This window comes from Pseudorasbora parva, chromosome 24, assembly GCF_024679245.1.
Source record: "Pseudorasbora parva isolate DD20220531a chromosome 24, ASM2467924v1, whole genome shotgun sequence".
Classification (NCBI taxonomy): Eukaryota; Metazoa; Chordata; class Actinopteri; order Cypriniformes; family Gobionidae; genus Pseudorasbora; species Pseudorasbora parva.
This window is the reverse complement of record NC_090195.1, coordinates 1251743-1272386: the sequence shown is the minus strand read 5'-3', so window position 1 is coordinate 1272386 and position 20644 is coordinate 1251743. Positions and strand designations below refer to the sequence as shown.

Sequence of the window (20644 nt, the reverse complement as noted above, 5' to 3'; positions counted from 1 at the left end):
GCTTGGAATAGCCAGGAATTTGTTTTATATAACTTTGATTGTGTTTGTCTAGAAGAAGAATGTCATATACACCTAGGATGAGTTGAGGGCGAGTAAATCATGGGCTTATTTTCATTTTTGTTTGAACTATCCCTTTAAGGAATTTAAAGGCTGTCACACATTACTGTAAAGCCAGTTAGCACACGTTGAGTCTAGGACCCAGACAGTGCCGTTTCTAGGCATAGGCAAACTAGGCAGTCGCCTAGGGCGCCAAAAGCTGGGGGGCGTCAATGAGCCCCCACCCCAACAAGATTTTTTTAGTTATTTCACATATATTTTATTATTAATATTTTCTTTTGCTATTTCAGGGCATTATGTTTATAGTTGTGATTATTGGAGTGAAGTCGCCATGGTGATAGAGCGACTAAGCTGGTCGCTCTATCATAACGTTGAGCAAAACATTACACTGAATATTAGTACTGGACGGACCACACGCCATGCTCATTTATTTCAGGTGCAGAACTAGCATAGTTAATTTGAATAAAAAAAAACATCTTTACATCAGAGATAGCTGTTTAGTGTAAATTGATCAAGTAATACTGTCATAACCATGGGGGTCACTAGGCCCTTTTTTTATGAACTTATGCCTCAGGCCCCAGTTTCATTTCAACATATGAAACTGGTGCAAGGCTTCGGCTACGGCTTCGTCCCGTCTTTTAGTCTTTGTGTCACTGTGTTCTTCAATCCGCAGTGGCGCTGAGTGACATGGTTTTCAAGCTATTGTTATCTAATTTTTTGACCTTCTGAACATCTTACACATATGTAGATCATAGAAATCAAAATTTTCTCAGGGTAGCATCCTCCTGAACCCCCCTAACATTTGTGATCTCAGTGGTGATAAACCTGGCTACATTATTGGATTAATGCATGTACAATATGGAAAAAAGGAAGTCCTATTTGCTTTATAAGTTATAGTAAAAAAAAAAAAACTTGCCTAGGGTGCCAGAAAGGCTAGAAACGACCCTGGACCCAGAACATGTCATTCAGTGAAAGACCACCAAACAGAAGTTGGGAACAAAGTGCCGTTGATGCGTGAGAACAATACAATAACATTATAGACCTATATAATGTAATTTAATGGAAATTTTATTTAATATAATGCAAGTGGCCTCAGGGATTTTCCCCTCTTAGAAGTGGTAAACTCATCACTTCTCTATGGGACCAAAATCACTTAAAACTGCAGTAGTTAAGCCTCTTCTGAAAAAGAGAAATCTGGATAACTCCATGTTGAGCAAATATAGACCAATCTCAATTTTTTCCTTCATAGGCAAGATCATTGAAAAACTTGTCTTCAGTCAGCTGAACATATTCTTAAGCTTAAACGGATACTTTGACAATCTGGTTTCCAACCGCATAGCGCACAGGCTGCGCTCATAAAGATAATAAATGATATTTGCCTCAATACTGATACAGGCAGATTATCAGTGATGGTGCCATTCGACCTCAGTGCTGCATTCGACACTGTTGACCACAACATACTTCTAGACAGGCTGAAAATCTGGGTTGGGTTTTCTGGGAAGCTTTGCGTAAGAGCTAATAAAATATTTAATCTCGAGACAATATTTAGTGCCTAATTTATTTGAGACTAGTAGCCGTGTAATAAGCGGGATAATGTCCACCCGGCCGGTTGTTATCTCAGAATAAACCCCTTCAGAGTGATCAGGACCCCGACGCAAAGCGGAGATATTCTGCGATAACAACCGGCTGGGTGTACATTATCCCTTACTTAATATATTTCCGGCTTATGTGGTGATCCGAATCCCCATCTGAAGTAACTTTGTTTCACACTCACTGGTGCCTGAAAGTAAGTTCTCAACTGGAAATTGTTTTAAATGTCTTAAATATTTTTATTTTTAAAATATTTTTCGTTAACCTGATCTTATGGAACATGAGCAGGGTGTTGAGCCTCTCCTGAATCAAACTTCGATCATAACCACTCCTCAAACTTTGGACCAAGGCCAGATGAAGTCTCGCAAGTGGCAGTGGAAATGTGACAGGCTCTGGCAAGCCCTGCTTTTGGCCCAAACGGGGAAAAATGGCTAATGTTAATTAATAAGTATGTAAGAGTCACTAATTCATAAAATATACAAAGCGGCAAAGCCCATCTGAACTCAAATAGGAGTTCAATTTAACACAGGCCAACCATTTAAAAATAAATCCCACATCACAACAAATTGTCTCCCGCAGAAATGACTGCAGGGTATTCCAGAAAGCAAGACTAACTTACCGTCACATAGAATACCAAGAAAAAGCTTTTGTTCTTGCTTAATGGTGGCTTACATAACCTACTTAGTGCACAACACCACCTATTTGTTGGTTATGCAATCATTTTTCCAATGTTTTCTTTTAATAAGTCATCTTTATTTACTGAAAATAAGGATTATATTGTTTGTTTGATGCTAATTAATTCAATGCAGATCTGTGTGAGAGATTACAATAAAATAAATAATAAATATATTTCAATTGAATTAACATTTAAATGTATTATTTTTTATTATTTTATATATATATTTTCTAATTCTTTAGAATGAATATCTACTATTGTATATAATATAACTAAAAGAAATGTGGTTATATTAATAACTAAATTATATAAAACACATCTGAACACAAACCTTCGAACATAACCTGCTCCGGACAGGCCCGGTTCCAGAATCAAATCACTGATCCGCGGTGTAACGTGAGAACTTTATGATCATTTATTTACAGGTCATTTACTTTAATGCTTTACTAGTATTTTAACATGTCATCTTCCTGAGAACCAAAAAAAGGTTATGTGAATTTAGATTATTTTTTAAATTCCTATGTTATATGCGATCTAGTATACTATACAGAGGACACCAGAACCCCTTTATTGAGGAAATTAAAAGACATGAATAGACAAACAATGGGATTTTTTTTCATTCATCCAATCCATTTATTTTACCCAAACTTTGTATAAGGGTTGGGCATCGAGAACCGGATCTAACTTGGAACCGTTTGAAAAATAACGATTCCATTGGAATTTTCGGTTCCGATCTTCGGTTCCAAGCGCGCAAGTTTTGGTTTCCATGGCGACCTGATTCCGGTGCTTGCGCGCACGCTTGTTCCTGTAGTCATGGAAGCCCGGTAAGCGGCTCTGAAGTGTGGATTTATTTCACTTTTAAAAGCCTGGGTCGGCACAGTGCAACTAGTGTTGTCAAAAATATCGATACTGAAATATCTGAAAAGATACGATAGCCTGCTCAGCCTACACAGTCCATCCCAGCTGCTCTCCTCTCCTCTCCTCTCCTCTCCTCTCCTCTCCTCTCCTTCTCTGACCGACAGCGAGTTGACGCGCAGCCGCATATTCTCATTCAGCCGGTTAACCTCTGAACACGACGGACGCGCGTTCTGCTGGACTTTTCCTTACGACAGCGTGTTAGTGTTAGTGTGTGTGAGATCAGTCTGAATTTCGCGCGGGATTGCACATAATTCTACGAATCCCCGCAGATTTCAGGCTCACATCTGAAGCGCGCACACACACACACACCGTAATAAAGCCCCCTCTGACAAACAAGTGCAAATATTCGCTTCTTTTTACAGCTTATTATTGGTCAAATACACTCAAACAAATTCTCAGTGCACATTTTGAACAGTATGTAACACAGACTTAAACAATTCAGGAAGAAATGAAGAATGAGTAACAGGAGCAGTGTTCAGGATCCATGAGTGCGGCAGTTCTTAAAGGGACAGCAGTCATTTGTTATTCAAAGTCAAACTACAAAAAGACAAACGATCACACTGCTCTTGACAGATCAACGTGTGTAACTTTAATGGTTTTATATGAAACTATTTAATTTTTTGCAAAAAACATTATCCAATGTTATTTTAAATGTATTTAGCCACTTTGCGTTTTTTTATTCCGTTTCTTACCTGAATGTTAGACCTACCTGAAAAAATAAAGCTGTCTATTTCATTTATATCTTTTATTCTATTGTATTTATTTGTGCTATTTTGTGTAATATGTATCTTTGTTTATTCAATTTACCATTCAAAATCAAGCTTACTTGTGCTGTGTGTAAACTATTGCAACACAATTACCCCGTTGTAAAAAATACATTGAGTTAACAAATATTTGTGAGATAATTTTAATAGTAATTGATCAATGTTTATATATGAGAAAAGCTTAAAAACTTTATCATATAAAGTGATCTCTTCAGAAGAAATGTTTGATTGCCTAGACTTTCAAAAGACAGACAAAAAAAAATATATATATATAAAAAATATCTAATTGACAGTATATTCAGCGTTGGGACTATATATGTAATATATACCAAGACCTAATATTTTCATAAGAATGTCGTATGTTAACTTAAAACTGTGTTGTTGTTAGAGAAATTCGCTAAATAATGTCCTCTACTGATGCCAAACCTCCATTCTGGGTCTCAGGGGGATATTTCTGTCTCGTGCAGAGTTCCATTTATATTTAGATGTCAATTCCAAAAATTTGCAGCAAGCAATATTGGCCGTCGATTTCATCAATGAATGACTGTAGCCCCGATGCTGTTTCTTTGTCAGTTCATCGTGATCTCACAAAATTTCGTATAAAAATGAAGTTGTCAACAATAAATATCTTACATAGTGGCTTGACTTTGTTTGTTATTGTTTCGCGAGCCTGCATTAACTCCGAACTGAATGAGAGCTCTGCAATTTCGAGTGGTGAGATTCTGATCGCGTTCCAAAGATCAACAACTATCTGTGATTGGCTGCATCACTCACCGCTGTGTCTGTGATTGGCTACACCACTCACAGCTGCAAAAACGCACTGACGCTCTCCAGAGCTCGGACACAAATGTGAAAATCTGCCAAATCGGTTTCGCAATATTAATACTGTTAACTGACGGTGCTTTTGCTTGCGTTTGAGTGTGCTTAGCACCCTCGTAGAACCGGCCTGGCTCCGGAGCAGGTTATAACAATACTGTTTACAGTGGCTTGAACTGGCTTCATAGATTAATTAAAAACATAAAAGATTTAAACTCACCTGATGTGCATTCTTTGTCACTTTCTATAAGCAGAGTTACCAAATATTGCTGTATTTTCGTGAAATTAATTAAAAGAAGGTGCACCGCCATCTTGCTCCGACCAAAGAGACTTGAACGCACATGATGTAGTAAACACTACTTCTCACCTTGTAAATATTATGAACATCCCAGTTGGACTTGAACGCACCAGAGGCCTGTTGCATAAAGCTAGTTGAACAAACTGAGTTTCAGAGTAGGTTTAGAGTTGACAAATCCAGATAAATTCAACCTGGTTTCGATCAAGTTCAATTATTTCTCAAAACTCGGTATAAACTTTCTCTGTCAGCTCAGGTTTGATCCAAAATTAGCGATCAACTCTGAAGCGCGTGCACCTGAAAGTGTGACACGTGCGGCAAACAGCCAATCACAGCGTCCGTTTGATCCACTTCTCGTCTGAAGATTGAAAGATGGTTTTGAAAATTATCATGAAATTAAATGTTTACAAAGCAGGAATAAACACTTTAGTTTGAGAAGCAGATGAAAGAATATCTGACTATATCAATGCATGATGTGATTCAAAGAAATGCTTAGTAATTATAGGTTCACAAAAAGCTCAAATGAATACACATTGTTTAAAAGAATTGAGTGCATGTATTATATTTACTATTTGGCTACTTGTCAATCAATGTGTTTATATATTATACATATTATATTAATTCAAAGTGATTATAATTCATATAGTATAAATATAATAAATAATTAGCACCAAAATATTTTAGAGAATTTAAAGAATTAGCACCACAATTTTATTTCTAAAGTTTTTTCATTATAAACTGCTTTAATTTGGAACTAGATATACAGGGATTGTGGCTTTATTGTGTCTTTACTTGCAGCTGATTGGTCCAGTTTGGGTTTGTGATCTCTAACCCAGAATAAACCGGCTCCAGAGCAGGTTACCATGAGGATAAACACTGATAAAAACCAATCCAGCTTCTTGAGCCAGAAAAAAACAGTTTGCTCAAACTAATCTCGAACTTACCTGGGTAACAAATGAAACCAGCTTTGTGCAACAGGCCACAGGAGACCACGTCGGAGTACCGAGGATTAGGAATCTCGCTCGTATGTGCCACTAACACGCTAATGTTAGTCTCTCTGTTTATCCTGAGGTTTATTGCAATCAGCCGGATCCGGGCCATATCCAGCCGAATTAAATTCTGTTGCATTATTTTCTTGTTTAACACTGTGAAGCTGCTTTGAAATAATCGGCATTGTACAAAGCACTATATTAATAAAGGTGACTGGACTTTACTTCACTCTAAAAAATAATTCAGTGGCTTAGTAAATAATAGTAATAATTAACTTTATTAACTTAATAAAATCTCTCAATATCATTTACTTGATGGTTTTAGTTAAACATACCAAAATAATTGACTAAAAATCCAACAGTTAATTTAGTCTAAAATGTATATTTATATTTAAGTTTTTTTCACTAAAATAATTTAGTATTCAAATAACCAATTATTTATTTTAAATATACTTAATACATTTGTGAAATTTATTTCAAACTATTTGAGAATGGATAATTAAATCGATATGTTTTAAGAACCACAAATATTACTTAATTAAAATCAAGATTATTAATATTTAACACACACTGAAGAAATTGAGTAAGTTTACTTGATTAAAACAATGCGCCCCTCCCCCACCCTCTGACGTGACGACAGCTCGAAGGTTGAGTGAGTGCGGATATTTGAATTCTCCTCAGTCACCAGAGCAGTTTCTTCTTCTCAGCGTCGCAGAATTGGGGCATTTCCTCTGTGAAATTCAGGTTTGTATGTTTTGTTTTATCTATATAATCATTACTGTGCTAAAAGCCATTTTGTTTAATTCAAAACAACATCTAGGGACGCAGTGTGAGTCACCTTAAGTTAAAGGGGGGGTGAAACACTCAGTTTCAGTCAATCTCGTGTCAATCTTGAGTACCTATAGAGTAGTATTGCATCCTTCATATCTCCGAAAAGTCTTTCGTTTTATCATATTTATAAAAGAAATATGGGCTGTACCGAGTCTTTCCGGAAAAAACCGAGCGCCTGGAGGCGTATCGTGTGGGCGGAGCTAAAGAATGACGAATGTGCACAAAGCGGTGACGTCCTCAAGCGTGGAGAAACCCATCTATCTCAGCTAATACAGATAATGATCCACAATCAAATCTGAGGGAGAAATAAATTGAACAGGAGAAACTGCAACATCAGGACGTCCGTCTCTGTGGTATGTAAGTTACTGTATTTAATGGCCTCTCCACATTTCTGTGTGTTTACTCGCAGTGTATGAGGACATGATTCGGTTTATGGACTATTGTATGCGACTAGACCTTAGAAGTAGCAAGCAAAACGGTTTAGCACGTCAGACTAGTGTAACGTTATACAGAGAACAACAATGGAGTCCGTTAGCGCATTTGAATGACGAAGCACGCGATCGTGTCGTTTACTGAGGTTTACTCATGCGTCCGTAGCCAAAAGCAGAGACATTTGAAGCAGTTTAAGTTTACTCACCGGCTGCTTCCAAAGCAGGACCGAACCTTTATCGCTGGGACCACTCCGTCAGAAACACACTTCTTTGGTATGATTTGGTGAAGTCCTGACAGCAGTGGCGTGTAAATCCATTTTGAGACGCAACTGAAACGATGTTGTGAAGCTTCCCGTCATTTCTGCGTTCAAATCGGGTCAAATGCAGCGCTGCCTTCCCGGAATGCTGTGCTGAAGCGTTGAAGTCGCTCGACGTCACCCATAGGAATAAAGAGAAGCGCGGCGCGACATAAGTGTTCACGGACGACTGGATCTGCATCTGAGAGACTGTTTACGGCGTGCTCTAGTCACGCGCGCACCCTACCGGGAGAAGAGCCCGTACAGCCCATACAAGGACCTTCCGCTCTTATTAACGTCAAGTAGACCCATACTCGAAAAAAACTCGCCGAAACTTGTGAGAAACCGGAAGGAGTATTTTTGACACAGAAATACTCCATCAAACGTCCAACATTAGTTTTTGAAACTTTGTCTATGTTTAGGATTGGAATCCATGTCTTTAACAGTGGAAAAAGCTCAGTATGCATGAAACAGCATTTCACCGCCCCTTTAACGTGTGGCGTTGGTCTTTGAAACGCCTGCTGTGTTGCTCAAAACACACAACTTTATTCGTAAAGATAATGAATATAATGAATTTGGATGATAAAATCTTATTTAAACTGGGCACTGTTTGTTTATTGTCAGGTTACGGAGTCTGGCGCCTCCTCGCAGCATCTTTCAGCTACGAATGAAACACAGGACAGCGGTCTCAAGATCAAAGTCCACCCGCAGACCGCTAACGTTAGTCCATCTCAGGCTCGAGAGACAGCGCTGATACGGTGGAAATGGGATAACAGACCGGTTGATTACACTTGAATTACTTTTAAATGTTTCATTTTTACTTCTAAAATGTCTGTTACATGAGTTTAAATGTTGTAAAATAACTGTTATTCTTTACATGTCAAAACATTAATATATGCTGTAACGTTATTGCTGTACTCGTCGACAATAAAGGCCATGTCATGTAAGTTATATGTGTGTTTGTGTGGACTGTGGAGTATTTTACAAAGGTTTAGAGGAAATTAACGTTAAAGTTATACTATACAAGTTAGTTATACTCATAAGTAAAAACAGTTCATATTAGTCATAAATATTGGTTTTTAAATGCTTTTTACCCAATTTTTTCTCCTCAATTGAATTTGTTAATGTAACAAATGCAGTTACTCAGATCTACTTAATTTTTTTACTTACATTTACTCAGTTCATATGGTGTCTATAATTGATTTCACTGCTTTAAAATTTACTCAATTTTTTTAGTGTAAAAATGTTTCACCAAAAAAATTGAGTAAATCATAGTATTAGTTTTTAGAGTGTTGGCTAAAAGGTCTTTCTATATTTATATCCAATGACTATGCCAACAAGTTTACACTCAAACATGTTCAGTATGACACTAAACCGGTGAATAAATGTTGTGATAAACAGTCTGATAAACTGTGTTAAAATCCTCTGCATGAGAGCTTATTCATAATCAGAATGAAATAAGAACACTGTCAGAAAAAAAGGTACATTTAAGGTCACTGGGGCGGTACCCTAAGGTACAAAACCGAAAAGGTACAAATATGTACCTTTAAGGGGGGGGGGGGGGGGGGGGGGGCACACACTCAGTTTCAGTCAATCTCATGTCAATCTTGAGTACCTATAGAGTAGTATTGCATCCTTCTTATCTCCGAAAAGTCTTTAGTTTTACTATATTTATAAAAGAAATATGGGCTGTACGGAGTCTTTCCGGAAAAAACCGAGCGGCTGGAGGCGTATCGTGTGGGCGGAGCTAAAGAATGACGAGCGCACACAAAGTGGAGACGTCCTCAAGCGTGGAGAATAAAACGTTACTCTATGTGTGTCTTTACTCACAGTTTATCAGGACATGATTCAGTTTATGGACTATTGAATGCTACCAAACCTTAGCAGTAGCAAGCAAAACGGTTTTGCACGTCAGACTAGTGTAACGTTATACAGAGAAGAGCAATGGAGTCCGTTAGCGCATTTGAATGACGAAGCACACGATCGTGTCGTTTACTACTGTTTACTCACGCGACGATAGCCAACAGCACAGACATCTGAAGCAGTTTTACTCACCGGCTGCTTCCAAAGCAGGACCGAACCTTTATCGCTGGGGCCGCTCCGTCAGAAACACACTTCTTTGGTATGATTTGGTGAAGTCCTGACAGCAGTGACCGTGGAGATCCACTTTGCGACGCGACTGAAGCGATGTTGTGAAGCTTCCCGTCATTTCTGTGTTCAAATCGGGTCAAATGCAGCGCTGCCTTCCCAGAATGCTGAGCTGAAGCGTTGAAGTCGCTCGACAGAAGTGTTCACGGACGACTGGATCTGCAGCTGAGAGTGTTTACGGCGTGCGTTTCCTCTCTCGCTCTAGTCACGCGCGCGCACCCTACCGGGAGAAGAGCCCGTACGGCCCATACAAGGACCTTCCGCTCTATTAACGTCAAGTAGACCCATACTCGAAAAAAACTCTCCGAAACTTGTGAGAAACCGGAAGGAGTATTTTTGACACAGAAATACTCCATCAAACGTCCAACATTAGTGTTTGAAACTTTGTCTATGTTTAGGATGGGAATCCAAGTCTTTAACAGTGGAAAAAGCTCAGTATGCATGAAACAGCATTCCCCCCCCCCCCCCCCCCCCTTTAAGGTACTAATTCACACTCTTAAAGTACTGATATGTACCATTTAGGGGTGAGTAAGGTACAAAGATGTACCTTTTCACTTTTGTACCTTAGGGTAGCCTACCGCCCCAGTGACAGCACTGTACCTTTTTTTCTGAGGGTGAACATTTTGTAGCCTGTATAAAGAGATAATTAGTGTTTATTCAGTGTTATCATTAGGAGATTGAGATGACAAAATATTGCAGAAACTTAAAACAATGACTTCAGATAGTAATAAAAAATAGCATTCGATAATGATGTTATCAAACTTTATTCAGAGAAACTACATTTTTATCCATTTCTTTAGCTAAGAGTCTTAATACAAGAGCTCACAAAGAGATGATACATATGGAGAGGAGTATATATAAAGAGTGTTTAGGTGTTAAGAAGAAGAGAATACAGAACTCTAGTAGAGGATTTAAGAAGCTAAACATCATCATCATCCCAGCATCATAAGACAGAAAACAGACAGGATGAGGCACTCGTGTGTGTCAGCGCTATTGAAGATCATTAACGAATGGCAGGAGTACCAGAGGAGGTCAAACGTTTTGGTGGGTCAATATTCTCCAGTCGTTTCTTTACACTTTCGTACTCTTTTTGCCACTCCTCTTTGGAGAGAGAGGAAGGACTGACCTCCAGAAACCTGTAGGCATCTTTGGTTTGGAGCTTAAAGATGACAGATGCTTTTTTACAGCCTTCACCAAAACTGCTCCAAGCCTGAGGAATTAAAACATGTACAAGTCACATTAGACATTGAGATGAAACCTTAGTAAAGGCTGGACAAAATGTGAGGAAACCAGCGTTCACTGGTGCAAATAAAGAGAATATCTTTCTGTAATCATGTAAACATGAATTTTACCTCTGAGGCTACTTCGATTGTTTTTAGAAATTCGTCTTTTAGATCGGCAAGGTCTTCGATAAGATATTCTCCAACAAAGGTATTTTGTTCCAGGTACTTAAGCATTTGAGCAACATATCCCCAGAAGATTTTGAGCTGAACCAGAATTGCCTGAATTTGTGTCAAGCTCTTCTGAACTTCATTTAGATGGATGGGGTCGGGTATGGAATCTGGAGAGAGGAAATAAATGTTTCGACAAGCCACACATTCAGTCCCTGCCTGCATCCCAATGTAATACTATCAATCCTAAATAGTGTGACATTAGTCATTTGCAATATGATTCAGGGCAGATAAGGTGGATAGGCTGTCTTAAACTAGACTTAAACCGTGGCATGACTTGTCATGTAGGTATGCTTTAAACATGAAAGAGAACAGACTCACTCAGGTTAAAACTGGCTTCGGCAGCCTTCTTCTGCCAATCATTGATCTGGAGTTGGAGCTGCCCCTCTTCGTGTTTCAGATCAGACTTTTCAGCATTTAAGCAGTTTAATTCTGCTTCAAGAGCCTTCATATGTTCAGTATCCTTAGGATTATTTACAGCATCATAAATGCTTTTAACAATTAGCCCAGCGAACGGCACGATTGCAGCGAAAATGCCGAGGCCTGTATTTGTTTGGGATATGGATTTGGTATAATCTTGAATCTCTTGGTTTTTGCGGTTTATCTTGTTCTCAGTTTCCTCAAGCTTTTTTGTGTTTTTTTGGAGTTTAGAGTTCAGATCATCCAGGGTTTTTTCAATCTCCTTCAACTCCTTGTTTTGTTCTGTAATCTTTTTATCAGTATCTTGTTTTTCCTTGATAACATCACTGGTGGACGATGCTACATCTTTGTTGTGTAATTCATACCTACACAATGTGGAAGAAATATTTCAGTGAAATGAGCATTTTATAGCAATGGGCTGGTGTAACTAGATGTTGTAAACATGTTCATACGTTTAGCACATTATAGCAGCTAGATGTAGAAGAATAATTAAATTATTACTCAAGGTATTCTTACTTTTTCACTATCCTGTCCACATCCCCGATACTGTCTTTGATCCATTCTCGTGCGTTGTCTAGGTATTTGACTGCCAAATCTGGCTTATTTGTCTCCACAGCTGTCATCAAATTGGGAAACAGGTCCTCAACCAGGTTTTTACTGGTCAAACAACACTGTGAGAAGGAAGAAACATGAAATCAAGAATCGAAGACTTTAAAAATGACTAAACATTCAGAACTCCCATTGCCTGTAATATCATCTGTAAATGCTGTTCATAATACTTTGGCATTATTTGTTGTTAAATTTTAAAGTTAATAATGTAAGAAATTAAATTGAAATTAATTTTGGTTGGGCCGATATTTCCCGGCACTATCCTTGGGCCGGGTCCGGCCCTTGATCAAGCGTTTGTGTTTTTTTAATCATTACTTTATTAGTCTAATTGTGTGGACAGAAAGCTATGCCATAATCAGAAATAATATGTATTTTTTTTAGCAAAGAAATAACTAATACTACAACTTAAAAACAAATGGTAAATGGACTGCATTTATATAGCGCTTTTAACAGACCCTATGGCCATCCAAAGTGCTTTACATTTTTACCTCACATTCACCCATTCATACACCGACGGCGATGTCAGCCACGTAAGGCACCATCCAGCTCGTCGGGAGCAGCTGGGGTTAGGTGTTTTGCTCAAGGACACCTCGACACTTGGTCAGGTGGAACCGGGGATCGAACCACCAACCTTTCGGTTTGTAGACAACCTACATGAACCACAATAACTTTACCCTTAAACTGACCCACACCACCACACCTGACCCTAACTCTACCCTTAAACTGGCCCACACCACCACACCTGACCCTAACTCTACCCTTAAACTGGCCCACACCACCACACCTGACCCTAACTCTACCCTTAAACTGGCCCACACCACCACACCACACCTGACCCTAACTCTACCCTTAAACTGACCCACACCACCACACCTGACCCTAACTCTACCCTTAAACTGGCCCACACCACCACACCTGACCCTAACTCTACCCTTAAACTGGCCCACACCACCACACCACACCTGACCCTAACTCTACCCTTAAACTGACCCACACCACCACACCTGTCCCTAACTTTACCCTTAAACTGACCCACACCACCACACCTGACCCTAACTTTACCCTTAAACTGACCCAAACCACAACACCTGTCCCTAACTTTACCCTTAAACTGACCCACACCACCACACCTGTCCCTAACTTTACCCTTAAACTGACCCACACCACCACACCTGACCCTAACTCTACCCTTAAACTGACCCACACCACCACACCTGTCCCTAACTTTACCCTTAAACTGACCCACACCACCACACCTGTCCCTAACTTTACCCTTAAACTGACCCACACCACCACACCTGACCATAACTCTACCCTTAAACTGACCCACACCACCACACCTGTCCCTAACTCTACCCTTAAACTGACCCACACCACCACACCTGTCCCTAACTTTACCCTTAAACTCACCCATACCACCACACCTGACCCTAACTCTACCCTTAAACTGACCCACACCACCACACCTGACCCTAACTCTACCCTTAAACTGACCCACACCACCACACCTGTCCCTAACTTTACCCTTAAACTGACCCACACCACCACACCTGACCCTAACTCTACCCTTAAACTGGCCCACACCACCACACCTGACCCTAACTTTACCCTTAAACTGGCCCACACCACCACACCTGACCCTAACTCTACCCTTAAACTGGCCCACACCACCACACCTGACCCTAACTCTACCCTTAAACTGACCCACACCACCACACCTGACCCTAACTCTACCCTTAAACTGGCCCACACCACCACACCTGACCCTAACTTTACCCTTAAACTGACCCACACCACCACACCTGTCCCTAACTTTACCCTTAAACTCACCCATACCACCACACCTGACCCTAACTTTACCCTTAAAATGACCCACACCACCACACCTGTCCCTAACTTTACCCTTAAAATGACCCACACCTGTCCCTAACTTTACCCTTAAACTGACCCATACCACCACACCTGCTCTGCTTCACTACAGTAACGTTAATAACCAACCGCTCCAGCGGCCGTGCTCAGCTCCTCAACACTCGGTCCTGCTCTGCTTCACTACAGTAACGTTAATAACCAATCGCTCCAGCGGCCGTGCTCAGCTCCTCAACACTCAGCCCTGCTCTGCTTCACTACAGTAACATTAATAACCAATCGCTCCAGCGGCCATGCTCAGCTCCTCAACACTCGGTCCTGCTCTGCTTCACTACAGTAACGTTAATAACCAATCGCTCCAGCGGCCATGCTCAGCTCCTCAACACTCGGTCCTGCTCTGCTTCACTACAGTAACGTTAATAACCAATCGCTCCAGCGGCCGTGCTCAGCTCCACAACACTCGGTCCTGCTCTGCTTCACTACAGTAACGTTAATAACCAATCGCTCCAGCGGCCGTGCTCAGCTCCTCAACACTCGGTCCTGCTCTGCTTCACTACAGTAACGTTAATAACCAATCGCTCCAGCGGCCGTGCTCAGCTCCTCAACACTCGCTCCTGCTCTGCATTCACTACAGTAACGTTAATAACCAATCGCTCCAGCGGCCGTGCTCAGCTCCTCAACACTCGGTCCTGCTCTGCTTCACTACAGTAACGTTAATAACCAATCGCTCCAGCGGCCGTGCTCAGCTCCACAACACTCGGTCCTGCTCTGCTTTACACTACAGTAACGTTAATAACCAATCGCTCCAGCGGCCATGCTCAGCTCCTCAACACTCGGTCCTGCTCTGCTTCACTACAGTAACGTTAATAACCAACTGCTCCAGCGGCCGTGCTCAGCTCCTCAACACTCGGTCCTGCTCTGCTTCACTACAGTAACGTTAATAACCAATCGCTCCAGCGGCCGTGCTCAGCTCCTCAACACTCGGCCCTGCTCTGCTTCACTACAGTAACGTTAATAACCAATCGCTCCAGCGGCCATGCTCAGCTCCTCAACACTCGGTCCTGCTCTGCTTCACTACAGTAACGTTAATAACCAATCGCTCCAGCGGCCATGCTCAGCTCCTCAACACTCGGTCCTGCTCTGCTTCACTACAGTAACGTTAATAACCAATCGCTCCAGCGGCCGTGCTCAGCTCCTCAACACTCGCTCCTGCTCTGCTTCACTACAGTAACGTTAATAACCAATCGCTACAGCGGCCGTGCTCAGCTCCTCAACACTCGCTCCTGCTCTGCTTCACTACAGTAACGTTAATAACCAATCGCTCCAGCGGCCGTGCTCAGCTCCTCAACACTCGGTCCTGCTCTGCTTCACTACAGTAACGTTAATAACCAATCGCTCCAGCGGCCGTGCTCAGCTCCTCAACACTCGCTCCTGCTCTGCTTCACTACAGTAACGTTAATAACCAATCGCTCCAGCGGCCGTGCTCAGCTCCTCAACACTCGGTCCTGCTCTGCTTCACTACAGTAACGTTAATAACCAATCGCTCCAGCGGCCGTGCTCAGCTCCTCAACACTCGCTCCTGCTCTGCTTCACTACAGTAACGTTAATAACCAATCGCTACAGCGGCCGTGCTCAGCTCCACAACACTCGGTCCTGCTCTGCTTCACTACAGTAACGTTAATAACCAATCGCTCCAGCGGCCGTGCTCAGCTCCTCAACACTCGGTCCTGCTCTGCTTCACTACAGTAACGTTAATAACCAATCGCTCCAGCGGCCGTGCTCAGCTCCTCAACACTCGCTCCTGCTCTGCTTCACTACAGTAACGTTAATAACCAATCGCTCCAGCGGCCGTGCTCAGCTCCTCAACACTCGGTCCTGCTCTGCTTCACTACAGTAACGTTAATAACCAATCGCTCCAGCGGCCGTGCTCAGCTCCACAACACTCGGTCCTGCTCTGCTTTACACTACAGTAACGTTAATAACCAGTCGCTCCAGCGGCTGTGCTCAGCTCCACAACACTCGGTCCTGCTCTGCTTCACTACAGTAACGTTAATGACCAATCGCTCCAGCGGCCGTGCTCAGCTCCTCAACACTCGGTCCTGCTCTGCTTCACTACAGTAACGTTAATAACCAATCGCTCCAGCGGCCGTGCTCAGCTCCACAACACTCGGTCCTGCTCTGCTTTACTACAGTAACATTAATAACCAATCGCTCCAGCGGCCGTGCTCAGCTCCACAACACTCGCTCCTGCTCTGCTTCTCTACAGTAACGTTAATAACCAATCGCTCCAGCGGCCGTGCTCAGCTCCACAACACTCGGTCCTGCTCTGCTTCTCTACAGTAACGTTAATAACCAATCGCTCCAGCAGCCGTGCTCAGCTCCTCAACACTCGGTCCTGCTCTGCTTTACACTACAGTAACATTAATAACCAATTGCTCCAGCGGCCGTGCTCAGCTCCACAACACTTGCTTCTGCTCTTCTGTACACTACAGTAACCTTAATAAACAATAGCTCCAGCGGCCGTGCTCAGCTCCTCAAAACTCGGTCCTGCTCTGCTTTACACTACAGTAACATTAATAACCAATCGCTCCAGCAGCCGTGCTCAGCTCCTCAACACTCGGTCCTGCTCTGCTTTACTACAGTAACGTTAATAACCAACCGCTCCAGCGGCCGTGCTCAGCTCCTCAACACTCGGTCCTGCTCTGCTTCACTACAGTAACATTAATAAACAATTGCTCCAGCGGCCGTGCTCAGCTCCTCAACACTCGGTCCTGCTCTGCTTCACTACAGTAACGTTAATAACCAATCGCTCCAGCGGCCGTGCTCAGCTCCTCAACACTCGGTCCTGCTCTGCTTTACTACAGTAACGTTAATAACCAATCGCTCCAGCAGCCGTGCTCAGCTCCTCAACACTCGGTCCTGCTCTGCTTCACTACAGTAACATTAATAACCAATAGCTCCAGCGGCCGTGCTCAGCTCCTCAACACTCGGTCCTGCTCTGATTTACTACAGTAACATTAATAACCAATAGCTCCAGCGGCCGTGCTCAGCTCCTCAACACTCGCTCCTGCTCTGATTTACTACAGTAACATTAATAACCAATCGCTCCAGCGGCCGTGCTCAGCTCCACAACACTCGGTCCTGCTCTGCTTCACTACAGTAACATTAATAACCAATCGCTCCAGCGGCCATGCTCAGCTCCACAACACTCGGTCCTGCTCTGCTTCACTACAGTAACATTAATAACCAATCGCTCCAGCGGCCGTGCTCAGCTCCTCAACACTCGGTCCTGCTCTGCTTCACTACAGTAACGTTAATAACCAATCGCTCCAGCGGCCGTGCTCAGCTCCTCAACACTCGGTCCTGCTCTGCTTCACTACAGTAACATTAATAACCAATCGCTCCAGCGGCCGTGCTCAGCTCCACAACACTCAGTCCTGCTCTGCTTCACACTACAGTAACGTTAATAACCAATCGCTCCAGCGGCCGTGCTCAGCTCCTCAACACTCGGTCCTGCTCTGCTTCACTACAGTAACGTTAATAACCAATCGCTCCAGCAGCCGTGCTCAGCTCCTCAACACTCGGTCCTGCTCTGCTTCACTACAGTAACATTAATAACCAATCGCTCCAGCGGCCGTGCTCAGCTCCACAACACTCAGTCCTGCTCTGCTTCACTACAGTAACGTTAATAACCAATCGCTCCAGCGGCCGTGCTCAGCTCCTCAGTAACGTTAATAACCAATCGCTCCAGCAGCCGTGCTCAGCTCCTCAGTAACGTTAATAACCAATCGCTCCAGCGGCCGTGCTCAGCTCCTCAGTAACGTTAATAACCAATCGCTCCAGCGGCCGTGCTCAGCTCCTCAGTAACGTTAATAACCAATCGCTCCAGCGGCCGTGCTCAGCTCCACAACACTCGGTCCTGCTCTGCTTCACTACAGTAACGTTAATAACCAATCGCTCCAGCAGCCGTGCTCAGCTCCTCAACACTCGGTCTTGCTCTGCTTCACTACAGTAACGTTAATAACCAATCGCTCCAGCGGCCGTGCTCAGCTCCTCAACACTCGGTCTTGCTCTGCTTCACTACAGTAACGTTAATAACCAATCGCTCCAGCGGCCGTGCTCAGCTCCTCAGTAACATTAATAACCGCATCCATGAACGTGATTTCTGCCCGAGTCCTATTTTCCACCAGCTGTGAGGTGAAGACCACAAGTCCCAAAGTACTGCGCTCACACCTGGCGTCATCAAAATACGCCTTTGTTTAGAATAGGCGCCCTCCAGTGGACGAAAAGTTGTATAGTGCACCTTTAACCATTAAAATCACTTGTCCAGCAGAAAAAAAAGCGGGGGAACAGAGTTCGAGCACCTTTCAAAAGCCCTTATTACTAAAACTAATTTATATTTAAATACTTGTATACATAACATATCTTGTCTTAATGATTGTTTTATGTGTTTGTTTGATTTAAGAGTAGTTTTATGTTGTTTATGATAAATATTAGTATTCCTTTATCTGTTATAGCTCCTACAGTGTTGTGCAATAAGGACATTAAAGAGACAAAGGAAGACAGTACAATATCAGGGCAAGAGCAAATTATTTAAATTCAACTGGCCTGCAACAATATTTACTACAGACGCTACATGTTTGGTGAATTGACACAAATTTCTACTTTTCTAGGTGACAAGTTAAGAAATTAATAAGATCAAGAGAAAAGTGAAAAATACTTTCATCATGGCTGCATCAGAGAATCCAAACAGACTCTGGGTTTCCTCTGCCCGACTCTTGATGAGTCTCTCCAGGTTGGGGAAGTTGGCCAGACACAGGTAAGAGAGATGGTAGAGAAGGGCTGTCTTTTCGGCAATAGGGATAAGCTCTTGCATAAAGTCCGGGCTCCACTGAGGCACAGCCACTGGAGGAAAAAAAAAGTGTATATTGTAAAGACTGAACAGATCACATTGATGCTGGTATTGTGTTCAAAACTGTTCAATTAAATACAATAATACTTGCTTTTGCTATCAGCCATCCTTATAGTTTTGCACAAAAATGTGTGCAATGAGTTCTTCAACAGTGCACTGAAAGCAGAGCAGTTCTGTTTGGTTTAAAACATCTCTCAGAAAATACAATATGTAACTGGAATGATATCTATAAAATTATTATAAAAATGTTAAGTGAGATTGACTTACCTTTGTTTCAGCAAGTGATGTGGAGAACAGGGTATCTGGTGCTTTTATACTAAAGGAATGACCACACCCCGCCTCTGCCTTCAGAGAAAATTACTTCCAAAGAAACTCTGAGTGTGATTGTGAACACTGGAAATGAACGTCCATGTGAGTCATGTGTTCAATAAGATAAGAGAAAGAGAGCTTCATTTGATACACATGAGGTTACAGTAACAGCCTATTACAAGGCATACTATCTTTTCTGGGGGCTATGTTCTTCCTGACGATTAGGGGTCACTAGTAGTACTCCATGTTTTGCATGAGTTTGAGAAGTATCACAAGAAGAATCAGATCCAGTGTGGTTTGTCCATGGGGGTAATCTAGCGCTCGGAATGCGTTCCACCCATAGGGGCGGCCATTGCTAACCAAGCCATCACCTGCTGTTAGCATCCCATTGACTCCCATTCATTTTTGAGTCACTTTGACAGTGAATAACTTTACATCAGAGGTGTTTAAAGACTCCAATTGTCCATTGTTTATTTATAAAGAAACACGACAATGCATAAAAGGCTCCATTACCTTGTATCTTACACAATCGCCCCGTAGAAGCTGTTTTTGTAAAATTAGGCTAACTATTGCGTCATAACCAACGCAACTCTGTCGCACAGTTGAGAAATTACCGTATAGACAGGAGGAGACGCTCGCAGACAATCTTTACTGTCTATGAGGCCGTCGGGGGGACGTGGAGACATAAAGTCTGATAAAGTCAAGGGAGAAGAATGGGGAGAAGCCCATAGTGATTCAAAAGCAACGGGAGAAAACATTTAAACGTGATTCAGATTTCGCTTTCCACAACTACTAGAAGACCTACAACTGTCAGGCAGGTTGCTCACGTCACATCTACGTCCTCAAGCTCAGTCTGAGCCGGCGCAGTTCGCTCCGCCATCAGGAAATGAGTGCTCCTTTACTGACATCACTTTCCGCCGTCGAAGTCAATGGGATAGCTCTGTCCATTTCCTTTAATGTCTATGGGTTTGTCTCATGTCCATAGATATCCATAATAAAGGCTAGGGGCGTGTCTCAATCATCTCACTAGTTCAGTAGTCAGGGCACTGATCAGGGAGTCAGCCCATTGACTTATGTCCTAATCAGTGTCCTGACTACTGAACTAGGGAGCTGATTGAGACGCACGGATAGTGAACATGAACGAAGAAGCTGATTGAGATGCACCCTAGATATCTTACGGCGTAGTCACCATCGTCATCTCCGGCGGCCATCTTGTCACAGGCAAGCTTTCTGTCGGGCTCTGTGGAGCCTGATGTAAGGCGAGTG

At 42.4% G+C, this 20644-nt stretch overlaps 2 protein-coding genes across 2 annotated transcripts in view; both read right to left on the bottom strand.

Moving 5' to 3' along the window:
* Positions 1–5191, bottom strand: part of LOC137063693 (uncharacterized) — a 31190-nt gene extending 25999 nt beyond the window's left edge. Inside the window, exon 1 of the mRNA XM_067434958.1 lies at positions 5042–5191. The gene's annotated coding sequence lies outside the window, so the exon portion shown is untranslated. The remainder of the gene's footprint in view (positions 1–5041) is intronic.
* Positions 5192–10596: 5405 nt separating this feature from the next.
* LOC137063765 (chromosome partition protein Smc-like) lies at positions 10597–19149 on the bottom strand. The gene is made up of 5 exons (XM_067435036.1): positions 18878–19149; positions 12199–12353; positions 11584–12047; positions 11164–11372; positions 10597–11021 (listed from the first exon to the last, which is right to left on the bottom strand). The coding sequence occupies exons 1-5, from the start codon at positions 19031–19033 to the stop codon at positions 10815–10817; spliced, it is 1191 nt and encodes a 396-aa protein (XP_067291137.1). The 5' UTR covers positions 19034–19149; the 3' UTR covers positions 10597–10814.
* Positions 19150–20644: the final 1495 nt, after the last annotated feature.

Coding starts and splice junctions, on each gene's coding strand:
- LOC137063765 (XM_067435036.1), bottom strand. CDS start 19,033: ATGCAAGAGCTTATCCCTATTGCCGAAAAGACAGCCCTTCTCTACCAT. Junction 12,048..12,198: donor GTGGACAGGATAGTGAAAAA/GTAAGAATACCT, acceptor CACATTGTGTAG/GTATGAATTACACAACAAAG. Junction 11,022..11,163: donor CAATCGAAGTAGCCTCAGAG/GTAAAATTCATG, acceptor TTAATTCCTCAG/GCTTGGAGCAGTTTTGGTGA.